Consider the following 21,566-nt stretch of genomic DNA (forward strand, 5'->3'; position numbering starts at 1 on the left):
TAGGGATTTCTGGAACTACCCGGCCTCAGTTATTGTATTAAGTGGTTACTGAATAAGACATTTTTTTTCTAAACTGTGAAAAAAAGATGTACAATTTTATTGGTAAATCAGCAGAAGCAGAGTAGTAATCAGGGAGGAAATGACCAGACACAGGATTTGTCCACAGGTTGGAGAATTCAACTGAAAAATGTATCATCCAACTGGATTTCTACCCAGCACCAGCTTCTCTGTCTCCATCGGTGTTGAATTCACCACCAAACTATCTCCAACCCTTCTTGCTCTAAGACAGGCTCTAGCTTGGACCCTGCCATGGTTAGCACCTACCCCTATCATCCTACACCATGCCTACACCATACCTCCCTAGACAGAATCCATGCTCTAGATTGGTTTCTTTCTTTCTTTCTTTCTTTCTTTTTTTAAAGATTTTATTTTTTTAAGTAATCTCTACACCCAATATGGGGCTCAAACTCATGGCCCTCAGATCAAGAGTTGCACACTCCACCGATTGAGCCAGCCAGGCACCTCTAGATTGGTGTTCCTGAAATGCATCTGCAGTAGGTTTAAGGCTTCCGTGAAAAAGGGTTCTGTAACTTAAAAGTGTTTAGGAAATGCTGGGATAGCCAAGTTTTACCACGGCACTTCTCAGAGCTTTTAATATGGTGATATGCACGTGATTTCATGATGTACAAAATTTCCCAAGGTTATTAGAAACGAACTCCCTTCTTGTTTTTTTCACAGAATAATTTACAGAACTAGTGTTTGGTATGAATTATTTTGAGAAATCCTTATGGATCTACCTGTCTTGTTGTTCTTCGGAACTTAGCTTCTTTGTGTACTCCCTTAGGGACCTTCTCTGCTTCACAGGGTGATAGTCTATCATGTAATGTATTAACCATAGTCCAAAGTTAATACCCGAGAGGGGGGCTATATGCCTTATTCATCCCAGGAGTATTTGAGGCTCCCGGACATCCAATGTTACATTTCAAGTAATTGATCAGGCTACTATAGCACTTGTCACGTTGCAATGCATTATGATCAATAGATGATAGATAGATAGATAGGTAGATAGATAGATAGATAGATAGATACAGATGTAGATCGTTCACCAGAAGATGAGTCATGACTTATTTTTTTCTTTTCTCCTGTTTCTAAGACAGTATCTTACACGTAGTAAGAACTGTCTTCAATAAATAATTTTATGAGTGAGTGATTTTAATGGAGAGATTTTAGGTATTATGCCAGAACGATGGGAGAATTTCTTTGGGTCAGGTCAGCTTTTGGTGGAAACTCAAAAATCAGAGTATATTATTGACTTATTTTCATATTACTCACTGGCAGCACCTGTCAAACTGCTTAGAAACTCCTGGGAGCGCACATAGGTTACTTCCTCAATTCGTATTAGATGCTTCTCTCTCTCTCTCTCTCTCTCTCTCTCTCTTTACTTACCTTGAACTTAAAGATAAAAATGTATCCACAAACTACCTAACTTTCTTAATGTCATTTTTCTAATTGCATTCTTGTCTGATAGACCGTGGTCTAATTTACATGGCGAAAATGAAAGAGCATGGTTACAAAGTAGACTTGTCATTTGTATGTTATCTGAGTATTTTGTTGACATAATATTACCAGTTGCCACCGTATTTCCGTGAGGTTGATGGATGTAAATGTCGGAGCACTGAGTCACTGAAAGGCCCAAATGGTTGGCTGATACTTCAGAGCTAGTTTGTGGTAGAACCTTTCATGATATTCATGTCATAGGGTTTCTTTTATTCCCTCTTCAGTGGTGTTTCTTTGTGACATGTCACTTATTTAATAAGTCAGAAACATGTAGCTGAAGTGATAAGTAGAGTTGTGTTCATGATTGATTTGGTGAGCGTCCCCAGAGAAATATCAGAACTACAAGATACTTTCCCATCATAGAAACTCCTGGTCTAGATCTTAGACAAGATAAGAGAACTAAAATGTTTTATCTGTATTTTTAAGCTGAGCTTTTCTGTCAGAAAACATATTCTTGAGGTTTGCGGGGAGTATCTGTGGCTCCTGTTGGAAATTAGAATGGCATAAATATGTACGTAGCTCGGATCCTCACTTTGTGTGTGTTACTAGCATTGCAACAGTCAGGCGATTTAGTAGAAAAATAGTTGTAATCAATATGACAAAGCACTTTCACCAGTGAAAAAGAAAGATACAAACATCCCCGTGGAAATGGACAAACATTTGAAGAGGCAACTCGTAAAAGATTCTCAACCTCGCTAGTAGTCAAAGCGACTGAACAACAATAAGATAGAATCTTCAACCTTTCACCTATAAGTTTGCAATGGCTGAGGTGATTGATGAAACCCACCGTTGGTAGATCTGGGACAACAGGTACCTTCGTGCCTTGTTGGTGGGGGGTGTAAGCTCCCATTTTTGACTTTAAGCTGCAGTTTCATACATCATACATCCATACCCATGAACTGGCTGTCCAGGTAATGGATTTGGCTTTGTAGACCAGTGGACAAGGAATGACCACTGAGAGTTATCTTATGTGGCACTAATTTGCCAGCCAACTTCATGTTTACCTATTCAACTTTTGCGCATCTTCTTGAGAAAGCAGTGTGTGTGAAAGTAAGACACCATCTTGTGCAAATTTCCTGGGGGGATCTTACGACAAAGAGATACACAGAAAAAGTATGGAAAGTTCAAAAACACGTATATTCTCCTTGCTGGGTGGTCTAGGGTTAAAAAAAAGAAAGAAAGAAAGAAGCCAGGGGCTACCAGCAGGGGAGTCGTAGTGCATCAGAAGATATCTAACAGGGCACTGGTTTTGTGGGTTCGAGCCCCGCATCGGGCTCTGTGCTGACAGCTTGGAGCCTGGAGCCAGATTTGGATTCTGTGTCTTCCTCTCTCTCTGCCCCTCCCCTGCTCATGCTCTGTCTCTCGCTCTCAAAAATAAATAAACATTAAAAAATATTACAAAAAAAAAAAGAGCTGGCTTTGGACTCTGGAAGGCCTGAGTTTGAATCTTCACTCTATTATCACTCAGCTTTGTGATTGTGAGTGAATTCCTTAACCTCTCCTAGCCTTAATTTTTCATCTATAATATGTAAATAATGACTCTACTCAGTGTATTATATTGTGATAGGGATTAAATGGGCTAATGCCCTCAAGAGCTTAGCACAGAGCCTTATGCACTGCAAGTGTACAATGAATCTCCAGCCATCGAATGCTCTAGAAAGGTAGTGAAAGGATATAATATACACAGGTATTTACCTAGAGAGCTGTCTGGAGGAAGGTCCATGGATAGTGGCTAAATTGTCATCTCTGGGCAGTGGGATTTGGGTGAATTTTTCTTTTTTTTCTTTCTTTCTTTTTCTTTTTCTTTTCTTTTTTCTTTTTACTTTTCTGTAGTGTCTGATTTTTTTTTTACAACAATTATACTGTTTTTTTTTTAATCAGAAAAAATATAACAAAACGATTTGAATTTAGGGAAAGAAGCTAAGTACAATTTAAGAGATGTTATACTGGGAGCATGTTTTAAAGAAAATAATAGTCACAGTAATATTTCTTTTATTTAAAATATTTTTTAAATGTTTTTTAATTTATTTTTGAGACAGAGAGGACAGAGCATGAGCAGAGGAGGGGCAGAGAGAGAGGGAGACACAGAATCCGAAGCAGGCTCCAGGCTCCGAGCCGTCAGCACAGAGCCTGACGCGGGGCTTGAACTCACCAACCGCGAGATCATGACCTGAGCCGAAGTCGGACGCCCAACCAACCGAACCACCCAAGCGCCCCTCTTTCTTTTATTTTTATCTTAAAAAAAAATGGAACCTTGTGCACGGCTGGATTAATCATAGCGGATTGGTTGCGTCCAGGCATGCGAGGCCTTAACTGTTCTTTCCAGGCACGGATCTCAATTACATTTCCCAGATGCAACCCCTTTCTCCCACTCTCTCCTTGTTTCTAGGTGGGACCAGATACCTAGTTCCTCCCGGTGAAACATGACCAAAGAATAAATGTCACTTCCAGATCAAAGTAGTAAAGAATAGGCATGCCTTTTCCATGGTCTTCTATTCCCTGTCCAGCAGCAGGAAGAAAGGACTCCCAAGCCCCGAGGGCTGGTTTTGCCCAAAGGTAGCAAACCTCCTACTGGAGGGAGGCCTCCAAGAGAGACAGCTGACCAGGAACTTCTGCATTGATCTTTGCGTGAGTGAGTAGTAAGCTTTTATTAGTGTTATGCCCTTGAGAGTTTGAGCTGATTTGTTATAGCGTTTGGTCTTATCTGAGTTCTACCATTATACATCACCCTCGTTGGTCTGTGTATGACCCTCTTGGATTCAATTCATTACATCGTATAATGTACCACCACAAACCTACCCCCAATGAGAAGAACATTCCGAATAACTTACATCTATGTGCTCCTTCCCTTTGATCTATAGCTATATCTAATCTATATCTATATCTATCTATAGATCTAGGAGTAGAGTTTTTGGAGCTGCACAGTATTTAAATGTTCAGCTTTAAATGATAATGCCAACTGCTTTTCTAAAGGTTGTACCAGTTTCTAATGCCATAAGTAATACACGTTGTTCCATATCTTTGCCATCACAGAAGTATTATTAAACTTCTCAATTCTGGCCATTTGAGTAGGAATAAAATGGGGTCATGCTGTGGTCTTGATTTACATTTTCACGATCACTAGTGAGCTTATGCCAAAATCCTTCTGAAGAAAAAGACAAGAAAAGAGGGCTTGCCTTGCTAGAAATTAAGGTTAACTTACAAGGCCACAGTAAATAACCTAGGGTAGTGTGAGCCAAGCATAGACAAATTACCAGTGGAACAGACTAGAGAATTTAGAACAGATGCACATAGATGTGGACCTTTGATATATGACAGTAGTGTGGGAAAAGGAGAAGCTACTCCAGAACCACAGCTAAAAATTCAGTTATCCAAAGAGAAAAGAAATGCATTTGGATGTCTATCTCACATCGCATACAGAAGTAACCACCAGAAAGGTTAACCATTTAAGTGTCCAATGCAAGACGTTAAAACCGTTAGCAGGGGTTGGTCTTTCTGGCTTTGGGGAAGGGAAAAACTTATTAGGGTACAAAAAAACAATAACCACAGAATAAAACATGGAGAAATTTGGTTACATGAAAGTTTGTATTTTTTGTTTATCGAAGACATGGCAAAGAAAGTGGAAAGAGAAGCTACAAACTGAGACAAAATATTTGCAACAGATGTAGCAAAGAATTAGTATGGTGAACACATAATTTTCACATATTGCTAACAAAATAACAAATTATCTAGTAGAAAAATGGAATGCATTCTACAGAAGAAGACATTAAACATTTTTTTCAATGTTTATTTATTTTTGAGAGAGGCAGAGACAGAGCTTGAGCGGGGGAGGGGCAGAGAGAGAGAGAGGGAGACACAGAATCCAAAGCAGGCTCCAGGCTCTGAGCTCTCAGCACAGAGCCCAATGCAGGGCTCGAACTCACGGACCATCAGATCATGACCTGAGCCGGAGTCAGACACCCAACCTACTGAGCCACCCAGGCGCCCCCAGAAGAAGACATTTTTATGTGGATCATCTATTATGTATGAGGAAATACAAATTAATTTTTTTCAGATGAATAAAAATATTCAGATCAAAAACTAAAAAGGAAAGAGAAGATATATTGTGTTTCCTTACTTATATCCTTCATAATTTGTACCTTCTTCCCTCAAAAGTGAATGGATTCCTTCAAAAATAGATTCTGCCATTCCATTGTGAGGTCACACACACACACACACACACACACACACACACATATGGCACTGATGTTTCAGAGTATAAATGTTTATGTTTGCTTGTACTTATGCATGCTTACTCATTCATAGGCTTATGTACTCTTAAACATTTACATTTATTCCAAATATATAATCCAGCACCTTCTCTGTGTCAGGCATTGTCCTAGACTCTGAGGAATGAAAAAGATGAACAATTTCTGGAAAGAGATGGCAAATTTTAAAAGTAGCAAGTAAATTATTGTTATATTACATGGTGCTGAGTACTATGAATGGAAGTAGAGAAGCAAGGGGAGAGCAAATGATACCAGAATTGGCGTGTGGGTACAGTTTTCAATTGGGTGGTCAGAAAAAGCCACAGTGAGAAAGCAATGGGAGCGAGATATGCTTATGTCTATGGGAAGAGAATATCAGTTAGAGTAAACAGCAAGTGAAAGGGCTTAGAGGCAGAAGCATGGCTGGCATGTCTGAGAAACAGCTAAGAGGTCATAGTGACTGCAGAAGAGGGATAAGGGAGAAAGAGTGGCAGGAGACGATGTTAGAGAGTGAGAAAGGAAGGCATAGGTCATGGAAGCATTTGTCAATTCTCGTGAGGATTTTGGGTGCATATAATTATATGCATAGTAATTTTATAATTTTTGTATCCTCTTGATGAATTAACCCCTTTGTCATAATACGATGTCCTTTGCCTCTTCTGACATTTTTGATATAAAGTCTATTTTGTCTTAGTATAGTTACCTCTGCCCTCTTTTGGTTTCCAGTTGCATGGAATATCTTCTTCCATCACTTTACTGTGAACTGATATGTGTCCTTAAAGCTAAAGTGAGGCAACACATAGTTGGTTTTTTTTTAATCCAGTCATTCTATGCTTTTTGATTGGAGAATTTAACCCATTTATATTTAAGAAATTATTGATGGGTAAGGACTTACTGATGCCATATTTTTTTTTCTGGTTGTTTTGCAGTTCTCTTGTTTCTTTCTTCCTCTCTGTATTTATTTGTGAGTTAGGCTTTTAGCAGTGGCATTCTTTGATTCCTATCTCTTTATCTTTTGTGTGTCCACTATAGGTTTCTGCTTTGTGGTTACCATGTGGCTTGCATAAAACATATTACAGATATAACAGTCTATTGTAAGCTGATAACAACTTAACTTCAATTGCATATTAAAACTCTATCTTTTTATTACCCAACCCCCCACATTTTATGTTTTTATGTTATAGTTTGCCTCTTTTTTATATTGTGTATCCGTTAGCAAATTATAGTAGCTATATTTATTGTTAATACTTTTGTTCTTTAACATTTACACTAGAGTTAAGTGACTAACACACATTGGAGCACCTAAATATATCAAATAATGGTAAGAGATCTGCAGGAGAAAGAACCAATAATACAAGAATAGCAGGGGATTTCAATACTCCACTTTCAACAATGGGTAGATTATTGAGACAGAAAATCAATAAGGAAACATTGGACTTGAACTGCTATTTAGACCAAATGGACCTAAGAGACATATACAGATCATTCCATCCAAGGGCAGCAGAATACACATTCCTCTCAAGCACAGACAGACCATTCTTCAGGATAGATCATATTGTAGGTCACAAAACAAGTCTTAGCACATTTAGGAAGATTGAAATCATACAAAGTATCTCTTCTGAGCAGAAGAATATGAATTGGAAATTAGTAACAGGAAGAAAACTGGAAAATTTACAAATATGTAGAAATTAAACAACGAACTTCTGAACAAACAATGGGTCAAAGAAGAAATCAAAAGGCAAACTAAAAAATATCTTGAAACAACTGAAAATGGAATCATAAAACTTAAGAGATTCAGGAAAGGTGGTTCTAAGAGGGAAGTTTATAGTGATAAACACTTACATTAGGAAAACAAAAGCTCTCAAACAACCTAATTTTACACACTTCAGGAAACTGGAAAAAGAAAAGCAAACTAAGCTTAAAGTTAGCAGAATGAAGGAAATAATAAGGACCAGAGTTACAAGAGCAAATTCTTTTTTCTTTTTAATTCGATTTTCTTTTCTTTTCTTTTCTTTTATTATTTAATATTTTTTTATTTTTAAATTTTTTAAAACTTTTTTCCCTTCTCTTTTCTTTCAATAATCACTTTAAATGTAAATTTACTAAATTCTCCAATCAAAAGACATAGGCTATCAAAATGGATAAAAAGCAAGACCAATCTATATTCTGCCTACAGGGACTCACTTTAGACCTAAAGACACCTGAAGATTGAAAGTAAGGGGAGGAGAACCATCTATCATGCTAATGGACATCAAAAAGAAAGCCAGAGTAGCCATACTCATATCAGACAAACTAGATATTTTCAAAAAAATTTTTTTAATGTTTATTTTATTTTTGAAGGAGAGAGAGACAGGGTGTGAGTGGGGGAGGGGCAGAGAGAGAGAGAGACAGACAGACAGACAGAATCTGAAGCAGGCTCCAGGCTCTGAGCTGTCAGCACAGAGCCCAACATGGGGCTCGAACTCACAAACTGCGAGATCTTGACCTGAGCTGAAGTCGGACGCTCAACTGACTGAGCCACCCAGGCGCCCCCAGACAAACTAGATTTTTAAACAAAGTCTGTAACAAGAGATGAAGAAGAGCATTATATTATAATTAAGGGATCTATCCACCATGAAGATCTAACAATTATAAATATTTATGCCCCAACTTAGAACACCCAAATATATAAATCAATTAATCACAAACATAAAGAAACTCATTGATAATAATACCACAAAGTAGAGGACTTTATTATCCCACTTACAACAATGGATAGATCATCTAATCAGAAAACCAACGAGGAAACAATGGTTTTGAATGACACACTGGACTGGATGGACTTAACAGATAAATTCAGAACATTTCATCCTAAAGCAGCAGAAGACACATTCTTCTTGAGTGTACATGGAACATTCTCCAGAATAGATCACGTACTGGGTCACAAATCAGCCCTCAACAAATATAAAAAGATCGATATCATACCATGCATATTTCAGACCACATGTTATGAAACTTGAAATCAACCACAAGAAAAAATTTGGAAAGACCATGAATATTTGTAGATTAAAGAACATCCTACTAAAGAATGGATCGCTTAACCAAGAAACCAAAGAGGAAATTAAAGAGTACATGGAGTCAGTGAAAATGAAAACATGACAGTCCAAAATCTCTGAGATGCAGTAAAGGTGGTCATAAGAGGGAAGTATATAGCAATCCAGGCCTTCCTAAAGAAGGAAGAAATGTCTCAAATACACAGCCTAATACTTGTCTGCGAAAAGAACAGCAAATAAAGTCCAAAACCAGCAGAAGAAGGGAAATGATGAGGTTAGAGTATAAATCAATGATTCAAAAACAAAACAAAACAAAACAAAACAAAACAAAACAAAACAAAACAAAACAAAACAAAAAACAAACCAGAACAGATCAATGAAACCAGGAGCTGGTCTTTGAAAGAATTAACAAAATTGATAACCTCCAAGCAAGATTTGTCAAAAGTAAAAAGGAAAGGACCCAAATGACTAAAATCATGAATGAAAGAGGAGAGATCGCAACCAACACCGCAGAAATATAAGCAACAATAAGAGAATATTATGAGCATTTATATGTCACAATCCAGGCAACTTGGAAAAAGTGGACAAATTCCTAGAAACATATAAATACCAAAACTGAAACAGGAAGCAATAGAAAATTTGAACAGACCCATAATGAGTAAAGAAATTGAATCAGTAGTCAAAAATATCCCAACAAAGGGTCCAGGGCCAGATGGCTTTCCAGGGGAATTCTACCGAACATTTAAAGAAGAGTAAATTCCTATTCTTTTGAAGCTGTTCCAAAAAATATAAATGGAAAGAAAACTTCCAAACTCATTCTATGAGGACAGCATTACCTTGATTCCAAAACCAGACAAAGACCCCATTAGAAAGGAGAATTACAGACCAATTTTCCTGACGAACATGGACGCAAAAATTCTCAACAATATACTAGCACACCAAATCCAACAATACATTAAAAAGTTATTCACCACAATCACATAGGATTTATTCCTGGGATGCAGGGATGGTTCCATATCCACAAATCAATCAACATGATACATCACATTAATAAAAGAAAGGAAAAGAACCACATGATCCTCTCGATAGATGCAGAAAAAGCATTTGACAAAATACAGCATCCTTTCTTGATAAAAACCCTGAAGAAAATAGGGATAGAAGGAACATACCTCAAGATCATGAAGGCCATATAGGAAAGACCCACAGCTAATATCATCTTCAATGGGGGAAAACCTGAGAGCTTTCCCCCTAAGGTCACAACAGGGATGTCCACTCTCACCACTGTTGCTCAACATAGTGTTGGAAGTCCTAGCCTCAGCAATCAGACAAGACAAAGAAATAAAAGGCATACAGATTAGCAAGGAAGCAGTCAAACTTTCACTCTTCACGGACAACATGATACTCTATGTGGAAAACCCAAAAGACTCCACCAAAAAACTGCTAGAACTGATATGTGAATTCATTGAAATCACAGGATATAAAATCAATGTACAGAAATTGGCTGCATTTCTATATACCAATAATGAAGCAGCAGAAAGAGAAATCAAGGAATTGATCCCATTTACAATTGCACCGAAAACCATAAAATACCTAGGGATAAACCTAACCAAAGAGGTGAAAGATCTGTATGCTGAAAACTATAGAAAGTTTATGAAAGAAATTGAAGAAGACACAAAGAAATGGAGAAATATTTCATGCTCATGGATCAGAAGAACAAACATTGCTAAAATGTTGATACTATCCAGAACAATCTACACATTCAATGCAATCTCTATCAGAATAACAGAATTCTTCACAGAGCTAGAACAAACAGTTCTAAAATTTGTATGGAGCCAGAAAATGGAACCATAATGTTGAAAAGAAAACCAAAGCTGGAGGCATCACAATTCTGGACTTTACGCTGTATAACAAAGCTGTAATCATTGAGACAGTATGGTACTGGCACAGAAACAGACACTCAGATCAATGAAACAGAATAGAGAACCCAGAAATGGACTCGCAAACGTATGGCCAACTAATCTTCGACAAAGCAGGAAAGAGTCCCCAATGGAAAAAAGACAGTCTCTTCAGCAAATGGTCTTAGGAATACTGGACAGCGTGACATGCAGAAGAATGAACCTGGACCATTTTATCACACCATACACAAAAATAAACTCAAAATGGATGAAAGACCTGAATGTAAGACAGGAAACCATCAAAATCCTAGAGGAGAAAACAGGCAACAATCTCTTTGACCTCGGCCACAGCAACTTCTTATAACATATCACTGGAGGCAAGGGAAACAAAAGCAAAAATGAACTATTGGGACCTCATCAAGAATAAAAAGTTTCTGCACAGCGAAGGAAACAATCAACAAAACTAAAAGGCAACAGACAGAATGGGAGATTTTTGCAAATGACATACCAGATAAAGGGCTAGTATCCAAAATCTATAAAGAACTTATCAACCTCAACACCCAAAAAATGGGCAGAAGACATGAACAGACAGAAGACATGAACAGTGAAGAAATGGGCAGAAGACATGAACAGACAGTTTTCCAAAGAAGACAACCAGATGGCTAACATACACATGAAAAGATGCTCAACATCACTCATCATCAGGAAGATAGAATGAGATACCACCTCACACATTTCAGAATGGCGAAAATGAACAACTCAGGAAACAACAGATGTTGGTGATAAGCAGATGCAGAGAAAGGGGAACACTTTTACACTGCTGGTGGGAATGCAAACTGGTGCAGCCACTCTGGAAAACAGTATGGAGGTTCCTCAAAAAATTAAAAATAGAACTACCCTATGGCCCAGCAATTGCACCACTAGGTAGTTTTTTAAATTTTTATTAAAAAATTATTTTAAAGAATGAAATCTTTACATTTGCAACTACGTGGATGGAACTGGAGGGTATTATGCTAAGTGAAATTTAGTCAGTCAGAGAAAGACAAAAATCATATGACTTCCCTCATATGAGGACTTTAAGAGACAAAACAGATGAACATAAGGGAAAGGAAACAAAAATAATATAGAAACAGGGAGGGGGACAAAACAGAAGAGGCTCATACATATGGAGAACAAACTGAGGGTTGCTGGAGGGGTTGTGGGAGGGGGGATGGGCTAAATGGGTGAGGGGCATGAAGGAGGGCACTTGTTGGGATGAGCACTGGGTGTTATTTGTAAGTGATGACTCACTAAGTTCTACTCTGAAACCATTATTACACTATATGTTAACTAACTTGGATTTAAATTAAAAAAAATAAAGAAATCCTGTGCTCATGGGTTGGAAGAATTATTATTGTTAAAATGTCCAGAGTATCCAAAGCCATTGATAGTTTATATAATCCCTATCAAAATTCCAATGGCTTTTTTCACAGAAATAGGAAAAACAATCCTAAAATTCGTGTGGGATCAGAAAAGATCCTTAATAGCCAGAGCAACCCTGAGAAAGAAGACGAAAATGGGAGGCATCACACTTCTTGATTTTAAACTATATTTCAATTCTATTGTAATCAAAACAGTATGGTGTTCGCAAAAAAGTAGACATATAGTCCAAGGGATCAGGGTCAAAAGCCCAGAAACACACCCATACTTACAAAATCAATTAATATTTGACAAGTGAGCCAAGACTACTCAGTGGGGAAGGGACTGTCTCTTCAATCAATGGCGCCGAGAAAACTGGATATTCACACGTAAAATCATAGAATTGGACCTCTATCCCAAACCACTCACAAAATTTCACTCCAAATGGATTAAACATCTAAATGTCGTCCCTAGAACTATAAAACTCCTAGAACAGAACATAGGAGGAAAGTTTCTTGACATTGGTCTTAGCAGTGATTTTTCAGATACGACACCAACAGCACAAGCAACGAAATAAAAAATACATAAGTGGGACTCTGTCAAACCCAAAAGCTTCCGCACAATATAAAACAACAACAACAACAATCAACAAAATGAAAAGGCAGAGTGGGAGAGAATATTTGCAAGCCATCTATCCGATAAGGGGCTACTATCAAAAATATATCAGCAACTCCTACGACTCACTCATTAGCAAAAAACGAAATTATCCAATGAAAAATAAGCTGAATAGACGCTTTTCCAAAGACGTACAGGTGGCCAGCGGTAATGTGAAGGTTGTTGGCAATTAGCGTCCGCGCATTCGCACGCTGGCACATCAACCTGTTTTGTCCCAGGTTTCTATTTTCTTGTCGCCTAATTCTTCCCCACCAGAGACCGCAGTCCTGCTTTGAAAAACTGGAAGTGAATAATTCACTCTGAGAGTTTAACCAATTTTGTTTCAATATGCTAAAGAAAAATTCAGCCGTGGGTCAAATTGTCTGTTTGATTGAAAGCCTAAGAGGAAAATCACAGGCGCAGGAGCCTGCCATCTAGTGGGAGACGCAGAAATATAATTGAGCAGGGCAATAAACTATAAAAACAGTGGTGGAGACAAAGCTCCAAGGGAGCACAGACGATGGCGCAACTCAGTTTTATCTAGAGAATTCAGGAAAACATGCAGTTTCCAAGTATGGAGCTGGGATGGGCATTGGGAAGTGATATGTGGGGGGGTGTAAGCGCGGATGGTATATTTGGTTGAGCACACACACATTTGTTGAGACTAGGAGGTTCGGGAACTGTGCGTGAGGGGCAGAAAGGGAACCTGAAGGGGAAACGTTCGATTGATCTTGAACGACCTTGTGTATGACAAGAAGAGACCGGAAATAGATTCTGTAGGTAATGGATATTGGCAAAGAGCTTCTCAGGAGGGAAATGACACGATTCGATTGAGACATTAGAATGATTAGTCCGGCAGTGTTGAGACAATAGATTGGAAAGGGGGGGAGACCTGACACTGGGAAACCAGTTGGTCTACTGCAGTGGTCCTACCGAGATTGACGAGGGCTTGCCTAGAGCCTCGTGGAAAGAGGAGCAGGCGTACTGAACAGCTACCTAGAAGGTATACTTAGTGCACCTTGGTTGAGGGCGACATGTGAGTGGATAGCAATGAGTCTACGATGGCCCCAGGTTCTGTGTTTCGATAATGGATGGAAAATAGCATCGTTTTCCAGGTCAGGGAGGAATAGGAGGAAAAGCATTTTGAGTGGAGTACCAGGAAGGTGCCACGGATATACTTGAGTCCTGGAAGAGGTCTGCGAGTGGACACTACATTTGGGGAAGACTCCATGGCGACAGGTAGCAAGAACTAGAAGATGGTCTTACGATTTTGCCGAGTGATTCTACTTCTGGGTACTAAGGGGAAATGACTCCATATCTGTTAATGAAAACTTACCTTACAGATAGGATCTACGTGACAATGTTAGAAGGGAGGGGTTTAATGTGTGTGTGTATGTGTGTGTGTGTGTGTGTGTGTGTGTGTGTGTGTATCACAAAGACTGTGAAGGACCGTGCGAGGATATTTTACACTGATGCTAAAATAGTATTTGGTCACAAGTACGCAAACATGTGCCTACCCATAGAGACTTACTGGAAAAAATGTTAAAGATGAACGCTGGCAGGATGGCATGATCAGAGACAATTGTCTCTTTCTTTCTTTTAAAAGAAAGTTCATGTCAGGCCAACTGCTTATCAAGAGCTTTTTAGAAGGTAGATATTAATTTGTAATAAAGCAAACATGTGCATGCAGACATGCTCCGAACACTCTTATTTAACTGCTTCTTGGGTATGGGGGAGGGGGGGGGCGTGTAAAGAAATGGGAGTCATTCGAATGAGGGTCCGGGAGAGAAATGAGAAGAAAAAGGGGTTGAGAAACTCAGGGCCCCAGCAGCAGCCCTTTGTCCCCCGAGGCGGTTTCTCTGGATGGCATCAGGGACCCGGGGGGCCACGGTGGGGGAAGCCTCACGTCACAGCGGATGTGACATGAGACAGGTGGGGAAGCAGGACCGCTGTGACCACCGTACCTCATTTCCTTACACTGTCCCCGCACTGGGCCACAGTACCGATGTGGCCTAGGGCCATGCCTGCAGCAGAAGATTTGAACTCAGGTCGGTGGCAGGAGATGAGACAAAACCACGCTCCTCGTCTGCTTGCATTTGGTTTCACTGACACATTCACCACAAGGGGCCAAGGCCACAAGGTGTGGGGTTAGCGCGAGTGGGGGGGCGGGGAGGGGGGGCAAAGGAACTTTTTCTTCGGAGAGAAAGGCATCTGTACTGCAAAGACTTTCCACGATTCCACACCCACCCCGAAAGCCCCCTCTTACCACAGGAAGTGCGCTCACCACTGGAGGAATAAAGAGGCTCTTGAGAGCGGTCGCATCTTCACTCTGCCTGCACAGCTCAGAAGGACCTCAGCCATGAGACCTCTCGTCCTGGCCCTGCTCGCCATCTGCTTTCTCACCGAATTCATGGCGGAAGGTAAGCCGATAGGTTCTGCGTGAGACGGGCAACAGATAATGCGGGCAGGTGGGCACGCGTCTGGGGTCTGAGTCAGGTTCTGACTCGAGAAAACTGCTTCCCCCGGGGTCAGCCTCAGACTTCCCCTGCGCACAATGGGAAGGGTAATTTTGCTTTCGGGGGACTTGATGGATGCCGAAGACAGACAGAACTCGCTTAGAGTCTGGGCTCCAACTTTTCGTAACTGGGTGACTTGAGGGTACGTTTCGTAGCCTCTCTGGACCTACGCTTACTTGTAAGTTGAATATCATGACAGACGCTCTCACCTGGGCTTAACATGTAAACGAAAAAAATTAGGGCGACTTAGCAGATTTCCTCACGAGTAATAATTTCTTGATTAACGTTAGCCGTGGCCCGGTGGTGAGGATTGTCTACGCCTTTGTAGCTTTTGCCTATTTAATAGCTCCCTTGATCCATTCTCAGAATTTTGGAAATTTTTGCCACAATGCGAGGATGAATTGGAGGGTGTGTGTCTTGAGGCAAATCATAAATTTCTGTTTGAGAAAATGAATGGGAGCTCATGCCTTCATACCCAGGAAATCAGTATCACCTTCAAGTAGGAAGGAGAGTCTATGATTACTGCTATGAATGTTGTTCCCATTAATGATAAACTTCTTTAGTTTATAAGAGACCATGTGATAAGGGCTGACAGATCAATGCCTTATACCCATTCAGAGAATCCTGTAAGACAGACCAAGATGAGACCTAGCTATACTAAGCCTCACCTGACTGTTCTACATGTTTCTTTCTTTTTTTTAAGTTTACTGATTTATTTTTGAGAAAGAGAGAGAGAGAGAGAGAGCAGGGGAGAGGCAGAGAGGGAGGGAAAGAGAGAGAATCCCGAGCAGGCTCCGCACTATCAGTGTGGAACCCGACGTGGGGCTCGAACTTACAAACCTGAGATCACGACCTGAGCCCAAATCAAGAGTCAGACGCTTAACCGACTGAGCCACCCATGCACCCTTACGCATCTTTATTTCTTAAAGGATCATTTCCCCCCACAGTTGATTGGAGTTTACTTCTCATGGCTCTGGCAGGAAGAGGGACTATCCTTCGAGTATAATTAAGGTTTCAGCTAACTCTCCTTTCAGTCTCTTAATTTGTAGCCAAGTTTCCTCCCTGGGTCACTTCCCAAGTTTCTTCCCTGAACGACCGCTACGCGTCCCACTGGGGTTTAAGCCTCTAGCAATCTGTGCTCTGACTCAGCTCAGCAATATGAGCGAGGGCGATGCCTTTAGCCGTAACACACGCGCACAGACGCTGCTGGGAATAAGAAGATGTGGGGGTTTAGAGTCTAGAGGATTCTTGGGGTTTTGGGGAATCCATGTTAGGTGCTTCTCAGAGAAAAATGCTGTTTCCCAAGCAGTGCCCCACATCAGGCTCAGTGCTGACAGCTCAGAGCCTGGAACCTGTTTTGGATTCTGTGCCTCCCTCTCTCTCTCTGCTCATGCCCTGCCTCTTTCCCTATCTCAAAAATAAATAAACATTAAAAAAAAAAGAGATTCTACCACACTCTTAATTATTATTACCCCTCCCCAGTTATTTCCCCTTCTTCAATGTAAGATGGCTGTCTAAGCTGGAGCGTAATCCCCCTTGGGGGGGTTTCTACTGAGGACGAACAGTTGATGAACGACATCCTTTATATATCTCACACTTTAACATTTAAAATAATACGTGTGGCTCCCCCACATTTTCTGTTGCCTTCCCCAAATTACTCTTTATCACATCACCCTTTGTCAGTTTATTCGTAGCATTGCAACAGTCATGCTCTTTGAAACGATAGTTTATTTTTGTTTGCTTGGTTTTCTTCACCAGGCGTGGGGAGTGAAGTTCTAGAAAGGAGCATCTGCGTGAGCCTGACGACCAAGAAACTGCCAGTTAAAAACATCAAGACCTACACCATCAAGGAGGGCTCCATGAAAGCAGTAATGTGAGTTTGTTTCCCCAAAAGCTGGGCTTGATGGGACACAGCGTATAGAAATACTGCCCTCCTCAGGAAGTTGGCCCAGAGGAAGACTTCAGGCGAAGCAACAGCCCCTTTGTTTTTCTGTATTAGCCACGTCTTTATGGAGCACCGAGTGGCAATTTTTGAAAGCAATTTGGCAATCAGATAAAGAATATCATCCTTCTGTCTGATTTAGCTTAGCAGAAGAGTCTGACTGGGAATCGGATGAATATTGTGCTTCGTTCTGAAGGCTAGGTTGGGAGATGGCTGGTTTGGGTCAGGATCTGACCATAGGGCCACACTGGTGGCTTCCCTTCCCCTCCCTTCCCTCACCCCTCCCTTCCTTTCCCTTCCCTTCACCTCCCTTCCCTTTCTTTAGGGTGTGCTAAAGTCGGGCGCCATGTTTTAGCAGTTACTGTATCTTGAGGAAATGTGTGACGAACTAGCCTACAGGGAACCATTGTCTTTCCAGGATCTCATTTTCAGAATAGCAGCTCCCCCAACACATAAGTGCAACTTTACCCAAAGAAATTAAATAAGGAAATCACCTTTGTCCCCAAAACAAGACGGATGTGACTGACTCTGTCTTTGCCTTGCTTTGCAGATTCATTACCAGACGTGGCCTCAAGGTCTGCGCGGATCCACAAGCCGAGTGGGTGAAAAAGGCAGTAGAAAACGTGGACAAGTCCACCAGAAGAAACATGAAACAGACCAAGCCAACAGGAGCCCAACATTTCACCAATTCAGCTGTGACCCTGACCACATAGCGGCCTTCTGGCACCTTGTTCCCTCGCTAGCCCGCCAGCTCATTTCCCTTTACAAACTCCTGGACTAGTTAGATTGTATTCACTTTTTATAAAAGTGCTGCACGAGTCCACTTATTTTCTTGTATTTTTATTTTTCGTGTCTCTCATATTCATGTAGGTGCTTTAATTAATAAATATTTATTACTCAGAAGAGTCTCAAAGCCTATGCATCGCATGTTGGGAAAGCGTAATACATCACGTAAGTTCTAGCTCCGTCCTAACCGTACCTCCCTTCGACGGTACTCATGACGGGAGCGATGTTGGCCAGTGTCTGTCAGAGACGAGAGCTGTATTCACCATTCTCGGGTTCCAGCTTGCAGTGGTTCTCCACACGCGAGTCACAAGTGACACTGGTGACCATGGAAACGATTTAAGATCTACCTCAACCTGTCTTCCTAATAGAGTTCTGTTTGTGGAATAAGGGAGAAAATACTGTCGTTGCATTTCTATTCCTGAGCGTCCACCTACTCAAAAAGTGGCTTCACTCATGTTTGATCTCTAGCAAATTCTCTTATCCCTCTGTGTTTCTTTGGGTCTCCCGCGAAAGAACGCAGACACAGGACATGTCGGTTCTTTGTCAAGGTAGCAAAGGTCAGACGTTTGGTGAGAAGATACTTTACTCAAATGACCGTCAATGCTCTTTGAATGGGCAATGCTGCCTTCCTGTGACATCTGTAATTGTCACCACTTCAGGGAGCGTTCTAGGCACCCTTGCCTGCCAGTAAGCTTTTAAACACCTCAAACACTGTCAACCTGGAACATTCCTTGAATGTGATCACAACTTGTGGTAAAGTGTTAACGAAATGCGCATCCAGGCGCTCAATATCCCAGACTCACGCTCTCTCACGTTTTCATTAAATTGCCGATTTGATTCACGTTTATGGCTATACTACCCCAGTAGCTGGTGTTGCGGACATCTAGGTCTGACTCTAAACAGCAGGAACTTACTGTGCCTTGATCGTTTGAAGGGAAGAGAGAGTACTTACTACTCTCTAGTCCTCAGGAGGCACTCCACGCTATCAAATGCTTTCAGAGAGTAACCGAGGGCAGCTGGTTGAAATCAGCTCCCTTCTAGTCATTCAGCTAGCGAGCCAGAGCGGAAACCACCAGAAAGCTGCTTCCCAGGACACTGTGGACCCATCTATCCCTCCCGCTTCAATTTGCCCACCCTAAGTTGGAAAGCCGGTCTTGAAAAAACGAGCACCAAGGATAAAATACTCGCTTTGTGAGGGGCGACTCACGGCAAAGTCACGGATGGGGAAGGCACGGATTCTTGAATGAGCTGCGTATGTGCCTTTCCCCAATGTCTCTTGTGTCCCATCAAGCCCAGCTTTTGAAGAGACTATGTGCGTCTTGTTAACTTATCACATTATCTAAAGAGGTGCTGTGTGATGCCGAGGGGTTTCAGCCAAACGTTGTACAGCACCTCCCTCCTTCTCTCTCTCTCTCTCTCTCTCTCTCTCTCTCCATATATATATATAGTCAAAATTTAATTTTTTTTTTTTACATTTTTATTTTTGAGAGACAGAGAGAGAGAGAGACAGAGCACACGTAGGGGAAGGGCAGAGAGAGAAAGAGACACAGAATCCAAAGCAGGCTCCAGGCTCCGAGCTGTCAGCCCAGAGCCCGACGCGGGGGTCGAACTCACGGACTGTGAGACCGTGACCCAAGCCGAGGCCGGACGCTCAGCCGACTGAGCCACCCAGGTGCTCCATGTATATGGTCAAAATTTAAATAGCACAAAAGGGCTGCCAAGGAAACCCACAGTCCCCGGCCCTATGAGTTCTCTTTTCTAATCTTCCTCCTTACAAACAACTGCTTTTCACTCTTTTGGTGGAGGGTCCTTCCCATAGTTACCTTCAGATCACCAAGAGTTTCACACCACTGTCTTCCGGGTTGTCGATTTGGGCATTATCTGTGACTGCCTCTACGAACCACGAGAACTTAGCTCACTTAGCCCCAAGTTTCTGCTGTTGTCTCTGTATGATTACGCGGCTATTTTCCGTTCGTTCTGTTTATAGCTTTAAGTCATAAACCTATCATTTATTTCTTGTCCTGTCACCTACGGGCGGCATGTCCTGACTTTGCATGTGTTAGTACCGTTCTGTTTTCTACAGCAAAGACTTAAATAGGGGTGCCTACGTCACCAGCGCTAGTGGATTGCTTTGCAAGCGTTAAGACAGTGAATCTCGTAACCGACCTCGATTGGAGACCAAACAACGAACGTGTGCAAATTGTGAGGCCTACAGCTCAGATCTGAGCCCCTGGAGGTGTGGTCCGAGTTCAAGCTCGTGACCACTAGGTCGTGCTGCCTTCCTCTCCTCAGAGGCCAGTCCCCTGAAGGCCAGACCACATACACAGAACCCACGAAGAGACGAGCAGGCCTACATAATACCTTCATCGAACCAACTAATTAATTCGTTCGTGTTCTTTCTCGCAGTCATCCGGCAGACGCTTACGTGTGCCTGATGCGCGCAGTCTGGATGCTTTTCTGGGCCCTGGGATGCAGGGTGGGAGAGGGGGGAACCAGACACAGTCCTTCCCTGCGGGGAGCTTACCCAGCTCAGGGGACAAGTTCACCAGAGGGCCACAGGGGTGACGAGAGGGAGAGCGGAGAGTGGGGGCAGTCACTGGCAGGCGTAAAGCTGCCCTGGCTTCAGCCTGGGGACAGGACGGGCTTCCCCTGGAGAGTAGCCTTTAACCTGAGATGGAAGGCTGAGCCAGTTGTCCAGAGGCGTTCCAGGCAAAAAGAACGAGCAGCCCGTCAAGATGCCTGCAGGCGAGAGAGATGGGTTGAGGAAGTGCACAGGGTTTCATAGGACTGAGGGACAAAGAGAAGGTTAGAGAATAATCTGGGTGGGGGCAAAAGTGAGGGAGAGAGAGAGAGATGTTGCCGGGGCTTTGTCAGCCAGAACGAGGAGCGTGCCCACACGTGCAAGGCTGTGGGAAATGAGCCTGGTTTCGAAGTAGAAATTGAAAGGCAGAGAATGAGGCGGCGGGGGGGGGCTGGCTGGGGAGCCAGTTGGGAGGTGGTTCTGGACCTGGTGACTCTTGAACTTGGCCTGGTCTGGGGTGACACGTTTTCCCTTTTCCTCTCGGGCCTTTTCTGCTTAGCCCGGGTGCCTGTCAGGGATGCGTGACTGCCTGACTCTGACCGGGTGCCTCAGCTGTCATGCCAAATGCCTCAGGCCAGCCAGTTGGGTCCCCGATTCCTGGGCTGCGGGCGGCCAGGGCCGGGATGCGGAAAAACCGCATTTGTGGAATCACCTTATTATTTGCATTATTTACTGGCTAAGATTGGATCTGTGGGACCAAGATGAGTCAACCACCAAGAGGAAGGAGGAGGCTGGGTTGAGAAGCCATAAACCTGGTATCGGTGGAGGTTTTAGAGATCCACAGCCCAAACCTTTTCTGATTTTTCGGTTTCCTGCGAATTTGCTGAGCCCTTGCAAAGTACAGGGGGCACAGGATCTGGTCCGCTGTTTTGGAGCCCGCGGTCTCGTGGGGGAGAAAGTGCAGTCCCCAAAGCCGTTCCCACTTGGACATTCCCAGAAGCTCAGCTCAGGGCTGGTC

The 21,566-nt window shown here is 42.1% G+C and overlaps 1 protein-coding gene across 1 annotated transcript; it reads left to right on the plus strand.

Moving 5' to 3' along the window:
• Window positions 1-15,009: 15,009 nt before the first annotated feature.
• On the plus strand, window positions 15,010-18,132 carry LOC125154953 (cytokine SCM-1 beta-like). Its single transcript, XM_047839638.1, has 3 exons — window positions 15,010-15,203; window positions 17,058-17,172; window positions 17,792-18,132. Exons 1-3 carry the CDS (start codon window positions 15,143-15,145, stop codon window positions 17,952-17,954), a joined length of 339 nt encoding a protein of 112 aa, XP_047695594.1. The 5' UTR covers window positions 15,010-15,142; the 3' UTR covers window positions 17,955-18,132.
• Window positions 18,133-21,566: the final 3,434 nt, after the last annotated feature.

This window comes from Prionailurus viverrinus, chromosome F1 (genome assembly GCF_022837055.1).
Source record: "Prionailurus viverrinus isolate Anna chromosome F1, UM_Priviv_1.0, whole genome shotgun sequence".
NCBI lineage: Eukaryota > Metazoa > Chordata > Mammalia > Carnivora > Felidae > Prionailurus > Prionailurus viverrinus.

Bases quoted from the DNA above. Each gene is read 5' to 3' on its own strand.
- LOC125154953 (XM_047839638.1), top strand. From the start codon at position 15,143: ATGAGACCTCTCGTCCTGGCCCTGCTCGCCATCTGCTTTCTCACCGAA. The intron at 15,204-17,057 runs GTAAGCCGATAG...TTTCTTCACCAG, and splicing joins CACCGAATTCATGGCGGAAG to GCGTGGGGAGTGAAGTTCTA. The intron at 17,173-17,791 runs GTGAGTTTGTTT...CTTGCTTTGCAG, and splicing joins GGCTCCATGAAAGCAGTAAT to ATTCATTACCAGACGTGGCC.